The sequence below is a fragment of the Epinephelus fuscoguttatus genome, linkage group LG3 (assembly GCF_011397635.1).
Source record: "Epinephelus fuscoguttatus linkage group LG3, E.fuscoguttatus.final_Chr_v1".
Classification (NCBI taxonomy): Eukaryota; Metazoa; Chordata; class Actinopteri; order Perciformes; family Serranidae; genus Epinephelus; species Epinephelus fuscoguttatus.
Genome location: NC_064754.1, coordinates 41,425,821 through 41,447,924, shown reverse-complemented (window position 1 = coordinate 41,447,924; position 22,104 = coordinate 41,425,821). Strand labels below are relative to the sequence as shown.

General features: G+C 39.3%; 1 protein-coding gene across 1 annotated transcript; it reads right to left on the bottom strand.

Annotated features, from left to right (window-relative positions):
- Positions 1 to 5,160: 5,160 nt before the first annotated feature.
- LOC125886472 (intelectin-like) lies at positions 5,161 to 12,030 on the bottom strand. Its single transcript, XM_049572717.1, has 8 exons — positions 12,006 to 12,030; positions 8,815 to 8,898; positions 8,541 to 8,696; positions 8,119 to 8,366; positions 6,652 to 6,810; positions 6,388 to 6,505; positions 6,037 to 6,140; positions 5,161 to 5,927 (listed from the first exon to the last, which is right to left on the bottom strand). The coding sequence occupies exons 2-8, from the start codon at positions 8,894 to 8,896 to the stop codon at positions 5,784 to 5,786; spliced, it is 1,011 nt and encodes a 336-aa protein (XP_049428674.1). The 5' UTR covers positions 8,897 to 8,898; positions 12,006 to 12,030; the 3' UTR covers positions 5,161 to 5,783.
- Between the last annotated feature and the right edge of the window lie 10,074 nt (positions 12,031 to 22,104).

Below are 22,104 nucleotides of genomic sequence, written 5' to 3'. Positions count from 1 at the left end.
TCTATCCAACCAATTGGCAAATCTCATTCATGGTGCCCTTTTTAATCTACTTTGGCCTGCCTGCTGTTGCTGCTTCCTCTGCAAGCTGCTTTGTAACCCGCCTCCACCCCAGCTCCTCCTTTTTCATGCTGTATCTGACTTATCATTGATGCTGCTCTGTTCTGTTCCTGGGGGAGTCTTTGCTGCTGCTCTCCCTGCCTTAGTCTTTCCATGTAGTAACATGGAAGGGCAGAGGTGTGCTCCCTCTGCTTTAAAGCTTTCCATGCAGGCACCTGAAATGGAGGAGAGGTGTGCTCCCTTCGCCTCAGGCTTTCTGCGTAGGCCTGAGGGGAGGCAAAGAGGCCCCAGGACAGAGCCACACCAACAAATGTAATACTGCAAATGGAAATAAAGTCTTTGACAAAAGTGTTCCTGACTGAACTAAATGTTGAGTACATCAAGAGCAACCAATGAAATTTAGCATATTTTTGGTTTAATTAAGCCAGTGCATGTGTGTGGAGTGATTAAAGTGTAACTGCCCTTTAAATGACTGTAGCTACTTCTTTATTTGTAATTCATCAGTGGCTGTGCAAATGTGAGTCCATATGAAAAGAATTTGTTCAGGTTACAGGATGAATCATCCCAGGTAACAGTTCAGCAGATGATAAAGACGGATCAAGAATGTCAGCAGGTAAATTCACTTATTAGCTCATTAAGCATCACCAGCAATGTGTAAACATACAGTAACCATTTTTACATATAGTGGATAAATGTGTACCATAAGTATTCATACAATAATACTGGCACAGCAATCAAGCATTCAACAAACACATAATAACAAAGGAGTGTTAGTTAGTTGCCTTGAGGTCAGATATTTTTTAAGTTGCATGGTTTAACCAGGGCTGATTCAAAATGCCCTACAGTGACCATGCCGTGTGTCTTTGATCACTGTAGAAGCATCTGGTGCTAAACAAGACAATCATCTGATCTGTTTACTCATCAGAGATGGGGGATGGCTTGACTGTGGCTACGACCATTATTTTATACAGTCTGTGGGTCAAATGTGTCCCAGACCACCTCAGCAAGTGGTTTGAGTGATCGGATCACTGTATGTCTTGGTTATTGTTTACACTTGTGTTTAGCACTGTCCACTTGTGACTCAATCGCCTGAGACACATTTTTCAACCAAGAGCCTTTTCTCCATTACTTTAAGCTGCAGTTACATTCATAAAACAAAACAAAACACACATTGTCCTTGTTTATCCTCAAAAGGTCACTTCGACGTGAAACATATTTCTCATTCATGAGATACTGAAACATGCAGATAATTTGTTATATGAGCTCATATTTTTAGATGTCTGTCTCTGAAACATCTGCCACCACCTCAATGCAATGCAACACAATTTTTGTGTGCTTATTGTTAATTATTGTGGTTTGTGATATAACTCTTTTTTTTTAATTAAATTTCAATGAGATGTGAAATTCATCAGGCCCACTCATGCTTTTATCATGACCTATGTGGCTGTAATTTTATGTGTATTGCCTCTTTAATGTGGAGGTGTGGCACCCAGTCTAGCAGACATGAGGACTTTACTAACCTGTCCCTGAACCTGGTGCCTTGAGGTTCAGTCCAGCAGATGCTCCAGGATCACATGATGGTAAAATCCACCTGTCCTCCTTCCATGACATCCCCCACCAACAAACACTCACACACTGCGTGTGTTTGTGCATTGTTATCCAGTGTGTAACTCACAGCATGTTGTCTCTGTGCTGTTGTCCAGGAGACGTTTTTTGAGCGTTTTGTTACATCTGTTGTTATTTTCAGTGAAAGTGATCAGTTCAGTGATGAGCATTTATTGCTCTTGTAGGTTTTTTATCACATTCTGCTACCTTCTTATATTGCTTCAGAAAGACATCCTTGTAGTTATTGTAACATTTTTTTATAAGAGATGTTGTTTTCTTAGGAAACATGAGACAGTATAAAATGTGTCATGTTCCTGATATTCTCAGAATTTCTATTGTATGACCTCAGGTAACTTTCATAACCTCCACATGTTGATACACCTGATCTAACTGTGATTTGTCCTCTGTTAGGACACTACGTGTGTGATCTGATGCACCCAGAGGTGGAGCTGGATGACCCCACTGGCTACTGGCTTAGCTATAATGACTGCAGGTCACAGAGACAGCCTGGGCCTCTATCTGCGAGAAGCATCAGCGAACTGTCTACATCCTGTTCTACCAACGACAGGTAAGACGACAACACTGTCTACCTGAAGTCAGGTGAAACTCTGATGTTGTTTGAATTTAACCCACAAACATTTTCTTGTTTACATTATTAAATCCACCAGCTTTGTACTGACTGCGTGTTTTGTGCCTTTTCTCAGATGTAGAGCAGCCTGAAGATGGTCAGACTTTATGTGGCAGGTTCCGTAAAATGTTCCAGCCCTGGGGCCTCATTACAGACAAATATTCTAACTACTTGTTCTGTCTGAACTGAAGTTTCAATAATAGGAAGGATCCTGTCTTCCTATTACAGAAGCAACTCCTAAACTCATGGCCTATCCTGTCTCAGACCTCCTGTCTTACCTTAACTTCAGAAATTTGAACTATAACTTTGAATTTGATTCTTTTTTAGCATAACATGCCTAAACCGAATAGTAGAGATAGCTCAGTCTGGTTGAGTTAAATTCAACACTTTTTTGACAGAGAAAGTGACTCCAAATGTGCCCTAAACAGTCACGCAGAATGTTAAAGGGTTGAGGATCTGGCCGCAAAAGCCAAATGTGACACTAGGTGGCAGGAACTCCATTCTTTTACAGTCAGTTCTCATGCCAAGACATCCCAATACTGAATACATACAGTATTTTACTGTGTATTTTATATGGTCTACTACTACTACTGTTCCTACTTAGTCCTTATTAATGATCCTAAAAGAATGAAGTCAAATACTATATGAGCAAGAGACCTTTAAGACTTGGAAGTGTCTTTTTTCCTGTGGTGTTCTGTTCTCCAAGTTAAACCTTCAGCTTTCTCACTTTGGCTGCTAGTTTTTTCATGCACTGGTCAATTTTGAGATTTGGCTGCCATAACATTTCTTTTTTTCAGGTCATTGGAAAGAAAACAGCCAAAGTACACATTTAGGTGTTTATTTACGTTCCAATTCCTGTGCTGGATATGTATGCAGAAAGTGCATATTTAATCAGATAATGCATCGATTGCATATTTAAACACAGAATATGAAAACTTGTAATCCAAAAGATAATTATCTTAATGTAGGTAATGAAGTGGAGAAGTTTCAAGGTGATATCTATTGATTATTTCTTTTTACCCTGTTGTCTTATTCTTTAGCTTATGAATGTATTGCGAGTTTTACGAAGGCCATTTTCTCAAAATGAGTTTTTTCTTATCTCTGAGCCAAAAATCTCCACTTCAGTAGCAATTACAAACCAATTTTTTTCAGTTTCATCCCTATCTATATTGAAAAGGATTTTACAGAGGGGTTTGTTCATATATGACTGATATGTAGAACATTTTATTCCTTAAAAAAACATGATGAAAATGGATTGTTTATGGCTGTATTGTCTTGTTTATTTCCTAATTTATGGAGTGATGAAAATAGATATCCAAAATCCCCTCTGTAAAAACCTTTGACTCTAATGTGTCAACAAAGTGAAAGGAGAACTTTGAGATTTTTGTTTCTGAAATGTATATGTATCAGTGCATGTTTAATTAAATAATGCTTCATTTGCATATTCAAACATAACATCAAAAATTTGTGACATGAAAAATAACTGCCACACTATGATTAAGTAACTAAGGAAGTTTTACCCTATTCACCTGTAGTGTCCCCGTTTAGGTCTTTAAATCCATGAAATAATTCCAAATGCATATTAAAATAAATTAACTGAAACTATGACTCTTTAATTGCCTGAAAACAACTGGTGCTGACATGTTCATGTGTGTGAACATATTTAATATAAGAGAATAAAGCACTTTATTGTTGAAAGTACAATAAAGCATGAGGAGAGTGGGAGAGATGAAGAGGTTAGGTCTGGTCAGGGTGGAGCAGAGAGAAGCAGATGGTATGCACCACCACAAAATGTGAATCTTGTTTGATTTTACTTGAAAGTCTTTTAACATAGTCTGAAGGGTACTTTGTAGTAAAGTCTACAGAGTGCTGCAGGGATGATGTTATTTTAGTTTACAACGTGGAAGTAATGCTGTGCTGGTTCCCTCATCAAAGTGCTAATGGGATTTTTTCCATTGGACTTTGAATTACTGCAGAAAATAAGCTCTGTGGCAAACAAAAGTTTATCGTACTTACACGTGTTGTTCAGCAAGATAATCTTTACAAATAAACACAGCTTTGTGATTTTTGAAGTGGAACTGCAATCGCCAGAAGTGACAAGCTAACATAAACGACCTATGCCACGGCCAAATGACTAAGATCACCACCACGGCGAGGCTGCAAAGCCATGTCGGCGTGATGACATTCTGTAGTCTCATTTAGCCACCTGTTAGCAAAGACACATAAAAGCTTCCTAATTCAAAGTGACCTCAAAGAGACACAAAATGACCACAAAAAGACACAAAACACAAAAAGGGAGATGGTTGGGCCCTTTGCATGCCTGTGCTCAGGGGCTCAGTGTCTCATAAACTGTGTGTATGCTTGATTGTATAAAACAGTCAATAAAACAGGTTTTTTAACAATTATTAACAATTACAAGAGGTCTTTGAGCATGTGCACACAAAGTGTTAGGCTGATAGGTCTAGTAGTATTTGAGATTAGCTGCCGACAGACGGACACAAACTTACACACTTGCACACACATGCACACACACAATCACACACACAAAACCAAAGGCACGATCCCCTTCAGACTCACTCCTGGCAGAGATTTTAAAAAATGCGAGCCTTATCCTGTAATGTTTTTAAATTACCGACAATTTATTACTCTACGTCTTAAGAAACAAATTATACTTATTTATGGTGCAGCTGTGGCTCAGGAGGTAGAGTGGGTGATCCATCAATCAGCAGATCAGCAGTTCGATCCCCAGCCCCTCCAGTCCACATGTCGAAGCATCCTTGGGCAAGATACTCATCCCCAAATTGCTCCTGATGGCTGTTCCATCGGTGTATGTGTGAATGCACGTGAATGGTTTATGATTAGCAGGTGGCATCACGTGTTTGTGAATGTGTGTGTGAATGTGACTCGTATAAAAGCACTTTGAGTGGCTGGAAGACTAGAAAAGCGTTATACAAGTGCAGTCCATTTATTGCATCCCAAAATTCTAAGAATTTACCGTTTTCAAGAAAGACTCATTTGTGCTGCTGCAGAAAAGCCTCTAGAACTGTATTCAGACCATCATGAACCATTAAAGCCATATTTAGAAGAACTATCCACAGTGTAGTAAAACAACCATCTTGCATATCAGTAACAGGAAGAATACTTTTATACCTGGCTTTCTTTTGCTTTTTTTATTGTTTGTTTTTGTTTCATCCTGCTCTGTCCCATCTGCCCCAAAATAACTGTCAATCTTTAATGTTTATTTTAATATACAGTTCAGTAACGCCATCTGCTGGTGTGCAGCTTAACTACAAGTGACTGTTTACTGTATATTAGGTCTGTTAATGATGGACACGAGCATAATCACAAGGCTTTTGCTCTATAACATGAGATATGCTGTTATTAGGAGCTAAACAATTACATCTGACTTCACTTGAACTGAAATCTATTTGGCCACAACTGTGATTGTTGTCTAGACTGACATGCCATAAGATACATGAGCAAAAGAGTCCTGTCAGCGGTAGAACAGTAAAACAGCAGCCTCAGTCATTTCTTTAGAGGCGCTCCAACCTTGCGATCCTCCCAATCTGTCCCAGTCAAATGATGGGAAGTCCCCACACTGCACAGGGTAGAAATATCCACCTCCTCCTATACAGTACTGAAGACACACACACACACACACACACACACACACAAATGAAAGTATTATTACATTGTATATCATTTTGTGTTGACTGACTGCAATGTAATGATGGATTCAGACTCACATGTTCAGTGTCACATCCAGTCGGCTTGACCCCAGAGCAGATAGCCATGGCTGCACGTTCATTGTTTATTGCTCTGAATGTAATGAAACCTGGTTCAAATTGCGCTTTCATATAAACAGAAAAGAAAAAAGAAACACAGTAAGTGATGAAATAATTCAAGAATAACCTTCAGCCATTAAAGTTAATTGAATATACTCTGTTAACTCCTGTTTTTGTTATAAATTTGTAGAGTAATTATTTTTAGGTAGTAATGAATTAGTAACTACACATTAATGACCCCTTGCATCCATCCATGACTGTGAAAAAGCTCTCTATTATCTCCAGTTCCCTCTTGCTACATGAGCTTTTTACCTCTTGTGTTGGGTCCATATAACATTCTGGTGGACTCTCTGTCTCCATGGTCATACACAATGGGGAAAGCCGGCCCTCTGTTGCTGCAAGAACCAATGTTGTATCTCACTGGAAATTGCTACAAAAATGTGACAAAATCATCATGAAGGTACGTGCCTGTAGAGCAGCAGGTTTGTTTTTAATTATATTTGTACTGTCACATTATATACTTGATCTATTTGTTATCTTAAGACATAATTTAGCATGGATACACAACTAAGTTACCTTGAAGAGGTGAAAGAGGTTCCCTCCATACAGGCGAAGAAAGCGGTTTTCAGTGTGGTAGCGGAGGATGGATGCCAGGTTCCAGTGCTCCAGTGGGAAGTTGTTGGGAACGTGCCACACAGACATGTCTTCTGCTAAAATATCATAGTAACCTGGATTCTGTGAAAGTGTACAAAGTAGCTGTCACAACTATGATCATGACTAAAACAGACCATTTTGACCCTATCTTTTAAAATGGAAGTGCATTCAGAGGGATCCTTCAATGGCCAGTAGTAAGAGGAGGACACATTACAGCAGGCAGAAACACCTACACCTTTGCCTCATTTAGTATGCACAGATCTATGAATATGTAAATAAGACCCCACCTCTATCTCCACCCACCCCTAAGACGCTGGCCTGGAGCTTGAGCGTACCTGCTCATCGCTCTCTTCAATGTTAGAAACATAACGGTAAAGGGTAGCATGAGCCTTTGGCTTGACAACATTATCAAACAGCCAATAATGTGTTGCTAATATTAGATGAACCTTCTTCCTCATTGCCAGCTCAAGTAAAAGTGAAAGTAAAAACTATCTTGCACAGTAAAATGCTTCTCCTGTAACAACCCTTTAGCATGATGTTAATGATGTGAAAAGCTCCACCCCATAAGTTGACGGGACTGGTTCAGTAGATATGTGATGAAACAAACCCAGGAAGTCTGAATCTGTGTTTTTGAGGCTGTCATTGGTACACTTCAGTTCAAAGGCAGAAATGCTCAGCCATAGTGTCAGTTTCTTATCTCACTCATGGTTATGTGTCGTAGCATATAAAAAAGACCATACAGACATGTGTGGCACGTCTAATTGGCGAAGGTTGCCCTCAGTTTGGTGCAATCACTTAAGAGAGCCCCTCAATGTCCCAAGGTGATGAGGCCATAGGACTTTGGTGATCCACTGCAGAGGGTCAAAGTTTCACTAATCTGGTGACAGATCCACATCAGCTGGATGGATCTGTACATGAATTCATGGTTTCTAAATGAATGAATCCCACTGACTTTAGTGAACTCCTTTGCCCCCACTTTCTTTAAGGTTTTTATAGTTGTTTTGTTTGACAATGTGGTCAAAATGTTCCAGTGAATGTATTCTTAACTGTAATATATAAAGGAGGTAATAATCATATTTTATTTGTATAGTGTTTCAGTTTTACAAAGCAAAGAGATTCAATGAAACAAACAAAGCTGCAGAGAGCAAGGTTCTAAGTAAAGAATCTAAACTCAACCAAGCCTCAAGTCTGTATTGGATCAAAACTGTTACTTGTTCACATCCTGTTGTAGTGTTAGGGAATTTTTTTTAAGAAGTTTTAAATTCTGGCCATATCTTACACATTGCACCTTTAATAGGTTCTGAATGATTTATGTGTGATCTCATTCAGCAATGTGTGTCAGTGGTCCACAAGAGAGAATACCACTGCAGCATGTCTGTGTCTGCGTACCTTAAAATCATCCGCGGTGGCGCTCTCTACTGCCCCAAAGGTGTTTCTGTTCATCCAGTTCCCGTCTCCATCTGGCAGGTCAGCATTGTTGCCCTGCTGGCTCGACCAGCGATCGCCCACTGTGCACTTTCCATATACACTGTTCTCATGGACACTTGCCACCAGTGTCCAGCCGCCTCCCGCAGTGGTCATATCACAGAAAGTCTGATAGACCATGCCATTAGCAGTGGTCAGGTAATATAACCCATCTGGAAAGAAAATAGTTAGTGTTAGTGAGTGAAAATACACACACTTGTTGTGACTTATTGGTCATTAGCTGAGATGTGTGCCAAAATATCTGTTCAAAACTTGCCTGTGGAACAGCATCACAATGAAAGACATTTCATTGTGAAACATCTCCCACAAGCAACAGATCTGCTTACCTTCTTGCTCATTATATCTTTCCTTGATCTCTTTACAGCTCCTTGCAACATATCTGGACCTGTTGCTCAGTTTCTCCAGTTGTTCAAAGTTTGTCTTCATGAGTTTCTGAATTATCTCAACATCCTCGGTGGCCTCTGTTTGGGTGAGTTCTTCATCTACTGAAAATAAAGCCAAATTTTACAAGATAAGAATGTTAGATAACAGTGACGTACTGTAGGAAAGTAGGATGTATGAGCATATATTTAGGATATTTCTTGTGTTTTTGTTTTTTACCTATTTGTAAAATGGCAGCTGCAAAGGAAGCATCTGCCACTAACAGCAAAACCACCAAGAACAAAAGCATGTGGTATAACATGTCTGTGGGAAAAGAAAAACATCAAATGAATGTAAACAGTACAGAGCATGTTATCTCATACACACAGAAAGTATTTCAAATCTGATAAATCTATTGACCTTAAGCAAAGAAAGTTCGCTCCTTGGTATAACTCTCAAACCCATAAGTTAAAACAAATATCGCGAAAATTTGAAAGGAATTGGCGATTAACCAAACTGGAAGAATCTCGTTTAATCTGGACAGACAGTCTCAAAACTTATAAGAGGGGCCTCCGCAATGCCAGAGCAAACTATTACTCAGCTCTAATAGAAGACAATAAGAACAACCCCAGGTTTCTTTTCAGCACTGTAGCCAGGCTGACTGAGAGTCAGAGCTCTGTTGAGCCTTGTATTCCCTTAGCCCTTAGCAGTAATGATTTTATGAGCTTTTTTAATGACAAAATTCTAACTATTAGAGGCAAAATTCATGACCTCCTGCCCTCAGATAGTACCTATCTAACCTCAAACACAGCTGTAAAATCTAATATATATTTAGATTGCTTCTCCCCAATTTCTCTTCAAGAATTGACTGCAGTGATTTCTTCATCCAAATCATCAACGTGTCTCTTAGACCCCATCCCAACTAGGCTACTTAAGGAGGTCTTTCCTTTAGTTAACACTCATATATTAGATATGATCAATATATCCTTATTAACAGGCTATGTACCACAGTCTTTTAAGGTAGCTGTAATTAAACCTCTACTAAAAAAGCCCACCCTGGATCCAGAGGTGTTAGCCAATTATAGACCAATATCTAATCTTCCCTTTATGTCAAAGATCCTTGAGAAAGTAGTCGCAGACCAGCTGTGTGATTTTCTCCAGGATAATAATTTATTTGAGGAATTTCAGTCAGGATTTAGAGTGCATCATAGCACTGAGACAGCACTAGTTAAAATTACAAATGACCTTCTGATTGCTTCAGACAAAGGACTCGTCTCTGTACTTGTTTTATTAGATCTTAGTGCGTCGTTTGACACAATTGACCATCAAATTCTGCTGCAGAGACTGGATCACTTAATTGGCTTAAAAGGTTCAGCACTAAGCTGGTTTAAATCTTATTTATCTGATCGTTTTCAATTTGTTGACGTTCGCAATGAACCATCCTTACGTACTAAAGTTTGTTTTGGAGTTCCGCAAGGTTCTGTGCTCAGACCAATCCTGTTTACTCTATATATGCTTCCGTTAGGTAACATCATTAGAAATCACTCTATAAATTTCCATTGTTATGCGGATGATACTCAGTTGTATTTATCAATGAAGCCAGAAGAAAGCAATCAATTAACTAAACTCCATAATTGCCTTAAAGACATAAAAACTTGGATGAGCACCAATTTCCTGATGTTAAATTCAGACAAAACTGAAGTTATTGTTCTTGGCCCCAAACAACTCAGAGACTCTTTGTCTGATGACATAGTTTCTCTAGATGGCATTGCTCTGGCCCCTGCCACTACCGTAAGAAACCTCGGAGTAACATTTGATCAGGATTTGTCTTTTAATTCTCATTTAAAGCAAACCTCACGGACTGCATTTTTTCATCTGCGTAATATTGCGAAAATTAGGCCTATCCTGACCCGAAAAGATGCAGAAAAATTGGTCCACGCTTTTGTTACCTCAAGGCTGGATCATTGTAACTCTCTATTATCAGGTAGCTCTAGTAAGTCCTTAAAAACTCTCCAGCTAATTCAGAATGCAGCAGCACGTGTACTAACAGGAACTAAGAAACGAGATCATATCTCTCCTGTTTTAGCTTCTCTGCACTGGCTCCCTGTAAAATCCAGAATTGAATTTAAAATCCTACTGTTAACTTATAAAGCTCTAAATGGTCAAGCTCCGTCATATCTTAGAGAGCTCATAGTACCATATTATCCCACCAGAACACTGCGCTCTGAGAACGCAGGGTTACTCGTGGGCCCTAAAGTCGCCAACAGTAGATCAGGAGCCAGAGCCTTTAGCTATCAGGCTCCTCTCCTGTGGAATCATCTTCCTGTTACGGTCCGGGAGGCAGACACCGTCTTCACATTTAAGACTAGACTTAAGACTTTCCTCTTTGATAAAGCTTATAGTTAGGGCTGGCTCAGGCTTGCCCTGTACCAGCCCTTAGTTAGGCTGACTTAGGCCTAGTCTGCCGGAGGACCCCTCTATAATACACCGGGCCCCTTCTCTCCTCCTCTCTCTCTCTCTCTCTCTCTCTCTCTCTCTCTCTCGTATCCTATTACTGCATCTAGCTAACTCGGCCATTCTGGATGTCACTAACTCGGCTTCTTCTCCGGAGCCTTTGTGCTCCACTGTCTCTCAGATTAACTCATATCGCAGCGGTGCCTGGATAGCGTGACGTGTGTGGTTGTGCTGCTGTCGTGGTCCTGCCAGATGCCTCCTGCTGCTGCTGCCATCATTAGTCATTAGTCATACTTCTACTGTTATTATACACATATGACTATTGTCACACATGTATACTGCCAGGTATTAATACATACTTTCAACATATTGTACCATAGTAGCCAGAACTATAACTATAATATTATTACTTTCAACAATGTTGTTGTAAGATACTGTCATTACCTGCATCTCTCTCTCTCTCTCTCTCTCTCTCTCTCTGTGTCATATGGATTACTGTTAATTTATCATGTTGATCTGTTCTGTACGACATCTATTGCACGTCTGTCCGTCCTGGAAGAGGGATCCCTCCTCAGTTGCTCTTCCTGAGGTTTCTACCGTTTTTTTCCCTGTTAAAGGGGTTTTTTTGGGGAGTTTTTCCTTATCCGCTGTGAGGGTCCAAAGGACAGAGGGATGTCGTATGCTGTAAAGCCCTGTGAGGCAAATTGTGATTTGTGATATTGGGCTTTATAAATAAAATTGATTGATTGATTGAAGTCATGTTAATGTTCTTTTACATTAATGAGAGGTTTATGACAGAAAATGTTTGTAAGACAAAAACACACGCTTTTTCCCCACAATTCAGAATTGTACAGTAACAGATGTGGAGACAGGAATATTCATCCACATAACTCTAACAGTACAGTTAAACTGAATAGCAGTCATGTTATCATTGTCCCTAGTGCGCCTGTCTTTGTAACAAAATATTGATTTCCTACCTGTGTTGATCGCTGTAAGATGTGTTGTGATTGCTTCTTCATCTACACAACTATATATGTCCTTTTTATGAGTCTTTGTTGAAATAAAAAGACTCAAAGTTCAAACTGATGATTGCATTACTTACCAAAACACCACTCGGACAAGGAAACTGTTCAATGAAAATATACTGATATACAGTCATAATGATCCCAAAGGTCTTCTGTTATCTTGTTACAACTCACTGATTCATCCAACATCCTGTCTGCACTTCACGTTTCTCTGGCTTACTGTGATAAATTGTCCACATGAATTATAGGGCCTTTAATTTTTATTGACAAATAAATAGATTCATGTTGCTTGACCTGCACTGGTGTTCCAGTAAGTCATGAAAGTGAGCCAGTTTGCGTAACACCAGGAAACTAAAACCAGCTAACCTTAATGTTATCTGTCATGTCTACAGTTACACTTGTGTTTTCCTTGCTATGGTGCTGGTAAAATGATGTACTGTGTTTCCAAAACCACCTGTAGAGGTCTGAAAAGAATCTTCAAAGTGTGAACTGTCCCACTCAACACGCTGTGCTGTAGGAGAGTGAAGCCTGACAGCCTGACACACCTGTTAAGTACCGATGAGAGACCTAATCCAAGCGGCAACCTCCGGGGATGAAAATGAAGCCAATGTGGAAGTGCCAAAATCTGCAGTTCCTCAAATGGCCACTTGAGGCTGCCTCCAGGATTTAGTCAATCCCCATAGAACCCCATGTTACAGCAGAGACATAGGGTTCTATGGGGGATGTGGACATAGCCACCGTGAAGTCACCCATTGGTTTGTGGACTTCCATTTTGTAGCCTTGAGTATGGCATTTTGGGCGTTGCCATCTCCCCTATTTACACTTTACTGGGCCTTAAAATTATGCATAATTAAGGGTAGGCCACTTTGAGTGATAGGCTGTCTGCCGATAATGTCCTCGGCTTATCAGTCAGATCCACCCCTTACTCCTGCACAGCTTCAGCCTCTTGCCCAAGTATGGTCACTTCTGGCTCAAAAAAACCCAAAATGGCCACAGACAAAATGTCAAACTCGAAGTCCACAAACCAATGGGTGACATCTATGTCTATTATTTTATACAGTCTATGGTCTAAACACACAAAATTATTAAAAGCACCTGTGTTGGAAGGGTGTTGGGGTTTTACTTGTGTTGCCTGACTAGACGTCTTCTCACAACTATGTGGGTGTGCACAGATTCACACTGTTATGATTATTTTTCTCAACTTCTTATGGTTGGTATAAAGTCATACAAACCACAGGGACTTAACAATTAAGATAAAAGAAGAGGGGTATATAAATATTTCAGGGTGTTAAAGATGACCAGAATCCTGATGGCTTTGTGACTTTGCATTTATAAGATCTGAAATAAAAATATGAATTATGTCATCATTACTGTTATGATTGTTACTAGTTCAGTGAGTTTGGTGATGTCACATTATTCCCTGCATAGCTCCTCCCAACTTCAACTTGAAGAGAGGTCTAATTAGTCAGAATAGTCAAAAACAACAGTGTGAGTGTGTAGGGCCTTTAAGTCTCCCAAAAACTAGACAGACCTTCAAACAGCCTTTTATTATAAGTTAACTAATTTCCAAGAGACACTTTTCACATCATCTATTGAGGTAGTGTGAGTGTAGTGTGGACAAAGGTTGTTCTTGCTATGTTTGTGTAATCATCCAGATATGAATATCAGGATATTAGGTTTTATGATACTGTATTGATTCTCAAAAACACTGTAATTACAACGGGCCCAGTGCACGCTATTATGACAGGCTACTATCCTGCACATAAGATGACGCCCAGGTTACGGGCCTCTTTGTGAATGTTGCTGGAAAGGACACCCAGACTAGAAGATAGAAAATCTATGTTGTTTGTGCTGGAGCCAGCAGGGGTGACGATAAGCACTTCTAACTTTGAGTCATTTAACTGCAAAAAATTGTTGGACATCCATTTTTTGATGTCAGCAAGACAGGACATTATGCGGGAGACATCAGAGCAACCAGGTTTTAAAGGGACATACAGTTGGGTGTCATCTGCATACAGATGAAAGTTGACATCATACTTCTGAATGATTTTCCCAAGGGGTAGTATGTAGTATTTTCAAGGTGGCAGTCACTCAGAAGGGTCCATTCTCCACCCAACACATTTTTGGAGGGCCCACACTCTTTATGGGCCCCCCACCTCATGGGCCCCAGTGCAACTGCAGTGCTTGCACTGTCTATATCTACACCACTGGTGGACACCCAAGATTAGTGTCACCAATTCAGTATCTGACCGAATGTTTCCCCCTCTGTTCTTGCCATATGACTTTGAGTAATGGCCAGAAAAGTGTTTTTGCAGAATATTTTGATGTCACAGTGAAGTTGACCTTTGCTGTTTTGGATATACAATGTCATCACCTCATCATTTTATCCTGTTAGACATTGTGAAATTTGTCATAATTATATATGAATTCTTTAGCTATGACCAAAAACATCTTTTGTGAGGTCACAATGACCTTGACGTTGACCATTGACCACCAATGGTAGTCACAGCTATTGCTGGCACGGAGGCATAAAAATCACAAAATATCAGTTTGCTTAAAATACCATGGGGTGCGCTAGCTCGCCGAGTATTGCAAAAGATTGAATTATAAGCCCTGTATCGTGAATCATATCATATCACCAGATTCTTGCTCATGCACAGCTCTAATTGTTGCCCTATGGTGTATATTATGTCCTAGGCTGACAGACCTTGACTTTGTAGTTGGAACAGGATCTTTTTTTTATTGACTTTTACAAGTGTGATACCTGTGTGAATAGGCTGACCAAACGTCCTCTTTTGCCCGGACATGTCCACTTTTCACGTCCTGTCCGGGGCGTCCAGGGGGTTTTTATAAACTGATGATAATATCCAGCTTTCCGTGTGTGTGTGTGTGTGTGTGTGTGTGTGTGTGTGTGTGTTAGAGTGTGGCACGGGCAGCATATTTCTGTCCCAGCCCGAACCGAGCCCGACATTATTTAATGACCAAAGCACTGAGTTTGTGTCACACAGTGGTTACAGGCTATTTAACAGGCCGGGCGTGCGCTGTGGGTGCTCCAGAGAGGGAGACCTCTGTGTTTGAGACGGGAGCGGGAGGCGGGAGGTCCGACGCTTCTAGCGAGAGGAGAGGGAGAAATAAAACAAAATAAGATAAAATAGGAAAAACCTGTCTCCCTCTTTTATTTTATTTTCAGCGTTTAATCAATGCGGAGGCGGGCGGCTGGAGGTCCGAGACTTCCAGCGAGGAGAGAGGTAGAAACAAACAGCCAATGTGTGTCTGTCTGTGTTATGTTCAGGTGTTGTCACGTAAATAACAGTGCCCAAGCAATAAACAGAATAGACAATAGGATTTTATTTATTTTTACACTACATTTTCACTGAAAGCTGACCGAATCCAACCCAAGCCCAAATACAATTTATAGCTACATTTTGGACCAAACCCAGCCGACCCGTCGGGTACCGTCGGGCTCAGATCACCACACTCCAGTGTGTGTATGTGTCCCCTATTGGGGCCTACCTGAATTTCTGTCTTTGAGAGATATTATTTTGTAATATAACTGAATTTTCTATCCATACATATACATTTTAAATGTATTAAAATTATAAGGCATCTTTGAGTAAACTGCGAGTATCTTTTAAGTAGGCTTTGTCGTGGCCGGCCGAGTGTCCTCTTTTTTGGTAATCAAAATATGGTCACCCTATGTGTGAACAAAGTTTACAGTTTGAGCTGGCCTGACAGCCAGTAATTGTTAATCATCAACTGTAGTGGCTGGACTTTTTTTTTTATGTTGCCAGGTTTAACAAGATGCTCTCCTAAAATAGTACAGCTGAAGATAAATCTTGCACTCTTTGACTGTTTTATCGATAACACATTCTTTATGATGCAGTTTTACACTTAATGTGATTTTTATTTCTGACAAAGTGTTCTTTCACAATAGAGCCTTTTGTATTTATTTCATTGAACTCAAACCCTTTGATAGAAATGAGTGATCCCTGCCACTGGAATTTTGTGTTCCTCTCAAATGTCTCAGGATCTGTTTATGACCAGTAAGACACAAACTATGACTCCTCTTTTTCTCTGTGTGTGTCCCTCTCCGATCTATTTTTAGAGGTTAGACGGACACTGTGAGAGGCGTTCACTAATAATTCAACTGCTTCACGCAGCAGCAGGAATGAAAACCGGCAGCCAGCTGTGTTGTGCTACACCGACCACATGTGGCTGTCTGCTGGAACTATTACCTTCTTATTAATAAAGACTTTTGATAAATAATTGTGGCTTCTTATTGCCCTTTACCGTGTGCTTTCAATCTCTCCAGTTTCCTTAATTTAAACTCTTTAGAACTATTTGTAAATCTTAAGATTTTTTTTCTTTTTTTCTTCCTTTTTGTCTTAACCTTGTCCCATGTAGAAATGAGGCTAAATCAAAATGTTTATGTAAAGTCATGTCTTTATTGTATGTCACAACATGTATGTACTTGAATGGTTTTGATGTTGCAGGCTTCATTTAAAATCTAATACATGTGGTTGTTGATGATGTACAATAACTAGTAACCTCTGTAGATGCAGACTTTGTACATGAAAAATAGGATCAACTTGATAACTTAAATATTAACTTGATATAATCTAAAATGACTATCAGAAAAAAGACCCAGGTTTTTGAGATTAAAGAAACACAATAATTAACTATTAATATCATTAATTAAGTATGGTGATATATAAATGATATAGATTAATATTTAAAGGTGAAAAGTGTTGTCATCTGTCAAGTTTCACTGTGTCCTCTTAGATTAAAGTTAAATTACCATTCACTGAATTGGTAAAGTGGAAGCTGGGCTGCTTAGTGTCTAGGCTAAAGTCCCATTTTAAAATGGCACATTTTCAGTTACTGAGAGCAACAGCTATCAATGTCCATTCAATGGATGAAGTAGTTAATTTGTTTCCCTGTAAACCCAATATGAACCTGCATTTCCCCTGACCCTAAAAATCTCCATGTTTCTCGCTTAAATCCTCATGTTTCCCCTGTCCTCTTTTAAATATAGTTTATAGTTCTCTCTCTCTCTCTCTCTCTCTCTCTCTCTCTCTCTCTCACACACACACACACACACACACACAGACACACTTTCTCTCCCTTCTGCCTTTCCTTTTTTCTTTCTCAGTGTTGACTGGTTTGCTAATCTTATCTGACCTAATTCACTTTTCTGCCGGAAACAGTCAGATTCATTGACTTGAACACACACACTCATAAATAAAACACACACATAGCCTACACAGTGTTTACTTCTCAGATTTGCTCTGAGCTTTCTTTAACACAAAGGATAAAAAAGGATAATTTATATAAGTGTTGTGTGGGACTAAATCGGACTGAATGTGTTCTTCATATATCAGTAATAATGCACAGACCAGCATTACTGGATTACTGCAGGAAACAATGCATCGACCTGATCCCATGTCTACAAAGAGACCACAGGGGATTTAAAGGTCTTTTGGACCAAAGGACACAAACTGGATCAGAAGAGAAAAGACATGGGGTGTCAAAGCAAATCCATCAGTTGATATCTGTAACATATAAATGCACATTTTTCATTCAATAATTCAATAAGATGTTTGCAAGGATATGGAAAACATTTTTAGATTTGGTCAGTCAAATTGTAAAAATAGTTCAGTGCTTTTTAAAATCTTACAATTACTGAATAAGAAGGAGAAAAAAATGTTGTGCTTTGTAAATGTATAAATTGTGCTGTGGAGTAATTAGTTACATGTTACTAGTTATATGTAATTAAATTACAAAAAAAATTAATTGTAATTACTGAAAGAAATATTGAATTCAATTACAGTTACTAATTAAAATGTTGGTGGTTGCAAAGGGGTTACATCTGAATATATTCTTTTCAGTAAAAAGTGTATATGTATATATATAATTTAACAATTATTCTGTCGCTTTGCATCTTTTCATGGTGCAGGAATGCCTTCTCTTAGCATAGCCTATGTCTGGATATTTTTCAGCTTTATTGCCTAGTTTAAAACATTTGTTAGAAAAGTAATCAAATGTAATAAAACAGAAATTAAAATAGTTACATTACTTAGTACATTGTGACATTACATTTCAGAAGTAATCTTCCCAACACTGATACTGATATGAGGACAAGTTGATACATTCAGTAAGATGAATCTCCATTCATGCACAGAAACTTGTTTGCTAAAGCAGCAGCTTTCAACCACAAATACATCCACAACAGAAATCACAGGATTATGAGGTGATCCTCATACAGACAGGAAGAAAAAATAGCCCAATGCTGCACAAAAGACAAGGCATACAGTAATCTAAATATTTTTTTAGGTGTTACAAGTCAAAAACAATAAATGCCCTGAGAAGTTGCAAGATTAACTTGAGGAGTCACAAGATAATCAGGAGGACAGGAGCAGAAATATGATTAAAAACAACAACATAGTTAATTTGTAGGACTTTATTCTCATTTTTTCCTTTTGTCTAATATTTGTTGCTTTTACTGCTTCAGTTCAAAGTCTTTGGTTGACCCACTGCAGCTCGTTGAACTTTAACCTGTGACAAGGGGTCATAGCTAGTTACCGATGTAAACACTGTAGAATGAATGAAATAATGGATGCTGCCACTATGATATCACTCACTGGTTTGTGAGCTCCTGTTTTGAGGCCTTGAGTTTTGCATTTTGGCTGTCGCCATATTGGATTTTTGGAGCCAGAAGTAACTGTATTTGGATGACAGGGGGGCAATAACCCTATGGCTAGCTGCTAGCTTGGTTAGCATTTGCACATTTATAGTTATGTTTCATACCATTGCTTCTGCACCTCTTTACAGTTGTCATGAACGGGGAAAATTAGCTATAGAGATCAAAACCACTTTTGTAACAGGTTGTAAACATGTTTATTTCTGCTGTAACACTGGGCATTTTAACATGGGGGTCTATGGGGACTGCATTGCTTTTGGACTCAGCCTCAAGTGGCCATTCAAGGAACTGCAGCTTTTGTCACTTTCACGTTGGCTTAAATGGAATTTAGTTCCTGTGACTGGTCTTCTGTGAGGCTGTCCTCCATCCCCCCAAAAAACAACATCATTTGTGAAAATGCCCTAAAAATATGATAAGGAAGTTGTGTGACTGAGTTATAAATGAGTGGGTGGGTAGACAAAGTATTGGACTTCACATGGTAGACTGCTATTCCTTTTCCATCCTCAACAATTGGTTCCTATTTTTAATCATGATCATTTTTTCCCCTGACCTAAACATAGTTATTTTAGCCTAAAACATGACCTTTGTCTAATGCTAATCAAGCCCATTGAAGCACTAAACCAAACGTAACCAAAGCTTAACCACAATTGTGGTTTACATCAGATGAGAAAACACGTTTTGTTAAAGTAAATGTATTTTGTGGTTTAGACTGAATAAAATCTTTGCCTTCTGCATAAATGATTGGCTTGTTCTGTCAGAAGTTTGCTGCATTAAATGACAACAGGGCTACAGGTATATATTGCTGCCTGATGTCCACCTCCTCCTCCTGATGTGAACCACACATATAAGCACTTTCTGATCTGTTACCACTAACAGCAGTACGACAGCTTTGGTTAGATTTAGGTGCAAAAACAATTCAGTTAGAGTTTGGGAAAGGTCATGGTTATGACCATGGTCAGGGAACAGCTGGGATCATGTTTACAAGAAACCAATGTCACTAAGTAACATAAAACAAACAGCGGTCTGTGACATTTGTTGACCCATCTAACCTCAACATCCTCCCTCTGTGAACTTTGTGGCTCTGATGTCCAACAAGTCAGAATTTCCTACAGCCGCAAGAGGGTTTAAAGTAAACAGATGTTGTTTTGGGGTATTTGCCGAAAGGACTTATGTTCTTCTTGGACTAAATGTCTCAAATAGGTTGTCTGGTACACTCTAAGCATGGAGAAATTGTTCTGTTGTCGTCACTTCTGGTGGAAGATGCCCTCCAGGGTTCCTCTCCTGACCAATACATGCCGCCAAGTCTACTCTCAACACATGTATTGAATGGCTATTGAATTTTTTGTCACAGGGGAATTATGATCTATGTGTTTATATTAAGATGACATCCTAAAATAAAACCATCAGCCCACAATGAAAGAGTCCAAGGCTTTAAAATCCTAGATAATCCAATAGGAAATACTTCACCCATTAAATGACCACTGTATTTCAGGTCACTCTTTGATGAATTGAAGTGAAAGGGGCTAAACTATATGATAACATGTTTACAAACTCTCACACAGCTAATGCAGTACAATCCAAGTCTCATTTATCAAGTCGTATGCTCAGTACATTCCAAACGCATGCATTTTCATAAAACATCATGATTTAAAACACACTACTCATATGCAGAAATGTGTTTGAGCAAGGCGGTCTCATTCTGAAGTTGTCAAAATCCGGCACTTGCAGCAACTTGTGGCATCAGAAACCGACGTCCTTTAAAGTTAGCACAATACGCGGTCAGCACAATACACAGTCAGTCGCCGTTGTAGTTTAACAGTGCACAGAGACATCACAGGAAAACGTGGCGGGACAAGAATAAAAGTTACGGTGGCGAAAGGCAGAGTAGGGCGGGTGGGAGTGGTGGTAAAGGGGTCCAACATACACTGACTTTCACCCAGGAGAGCTGTGTTTGTGTCCGGTAAGATTATAAAGCCAAACCCTGTACTTTTCTTTTTTCCTAAACCTAACCACGTGTGTTAGTTGTTGAAGGAAAAAAAAACGTCAATTTGCAGTGTTATACTGACGCAGTGTGTTAAGTGTATTTTGAAAGAAGATTGTGCATGTAACAGATTGACACAGCATCCCAGAACATCAACAACCAATGCACCCAGGGTACACTGAACGTCATGTCTGGACGTGGAAACCCATTACCAAATGTCCATATGTGACAAGGTCAGGGTGAGAATATGTTAGTTTGGGAAGTACTGAGAATACAACTGGATAGATAAGAATTGCATTATACTGTACACATCTTACTATATAATCACGAAAACTCTGTCTATGTGTGTGTAGGTGTGTCTGTTCCACATTTTTCTCCTCACTGACTTGGTCAATCCATGTGAAATTTGGCACAGTGGTAGAGGGTCATGGGAGGATGCGAATGAAGCAATATTACATCAATTGGCCAAAGGGGGGCGCTATAGCAACCGATTGAAATTGCAAACTTTGAATGGGCATATCTCATGCCCCGTATGTCGTAGAGACATGAAACTTTGCAGAGATGCCTCTCCTCATGAGGAACAAATTTGCCTCAAGAACCCATAACTTCCAGTTATATAGATTTTCCGCCATTTTGAATTTTTTGAAAAACACTTAAAATCAATCTCTTCCTAGGAAGTTTGACCGATCTGCATGAAACTCGGTGAACATAATCTAGGGACCAATATCTAAAGTGCCCTCTTGGCAAAAGTTGGAAAACTTACTAAAACTGAGCTTCTATAAGGCAATGAATATTGCGGAGGGCGTGGCTCATCACATAAAGGTGTATAACATCTCAAGGGTTTCACCAATCACCACGCAACTTTGTAGGCATATGACCACACAGAGAGCTAATTTCTTATCTACTCCAACCACCATATCGATTTTTACTAAACTTGGTAGATATGTAGAACAGGACGCCTCAAGGTGACTGCAGAAATTTAACTCTAATTGGCAACTGGGTGGCGCTATAACAACAAAAAAATGCTTAAAAATGATACCAAAAAATAATTTTTGGTATGACTAACTCATGGTATGGTATGCTGTACATAATCACGGAAACTGTCAGTGTGTGATTCTGTTTGACAAATGATACCATTCTACTACTACTGGCAATGGTACTACTGTACTTTCAATAAAGCAATCGTACTATCAAATTCACAAAAACTCTGTCTAAATACATTGCTCTTCTCAGTGGGTTCAGTTAACTATTTAATCTGCAATTTCCTATGACCTGTATCCCAAACACACACCATGTGAAACTGTACGTGGGCAACTGTGCACTCAGTGGATATGGACTAGTTGTGAGAGAGCTTGTAAATGAATGTTTTA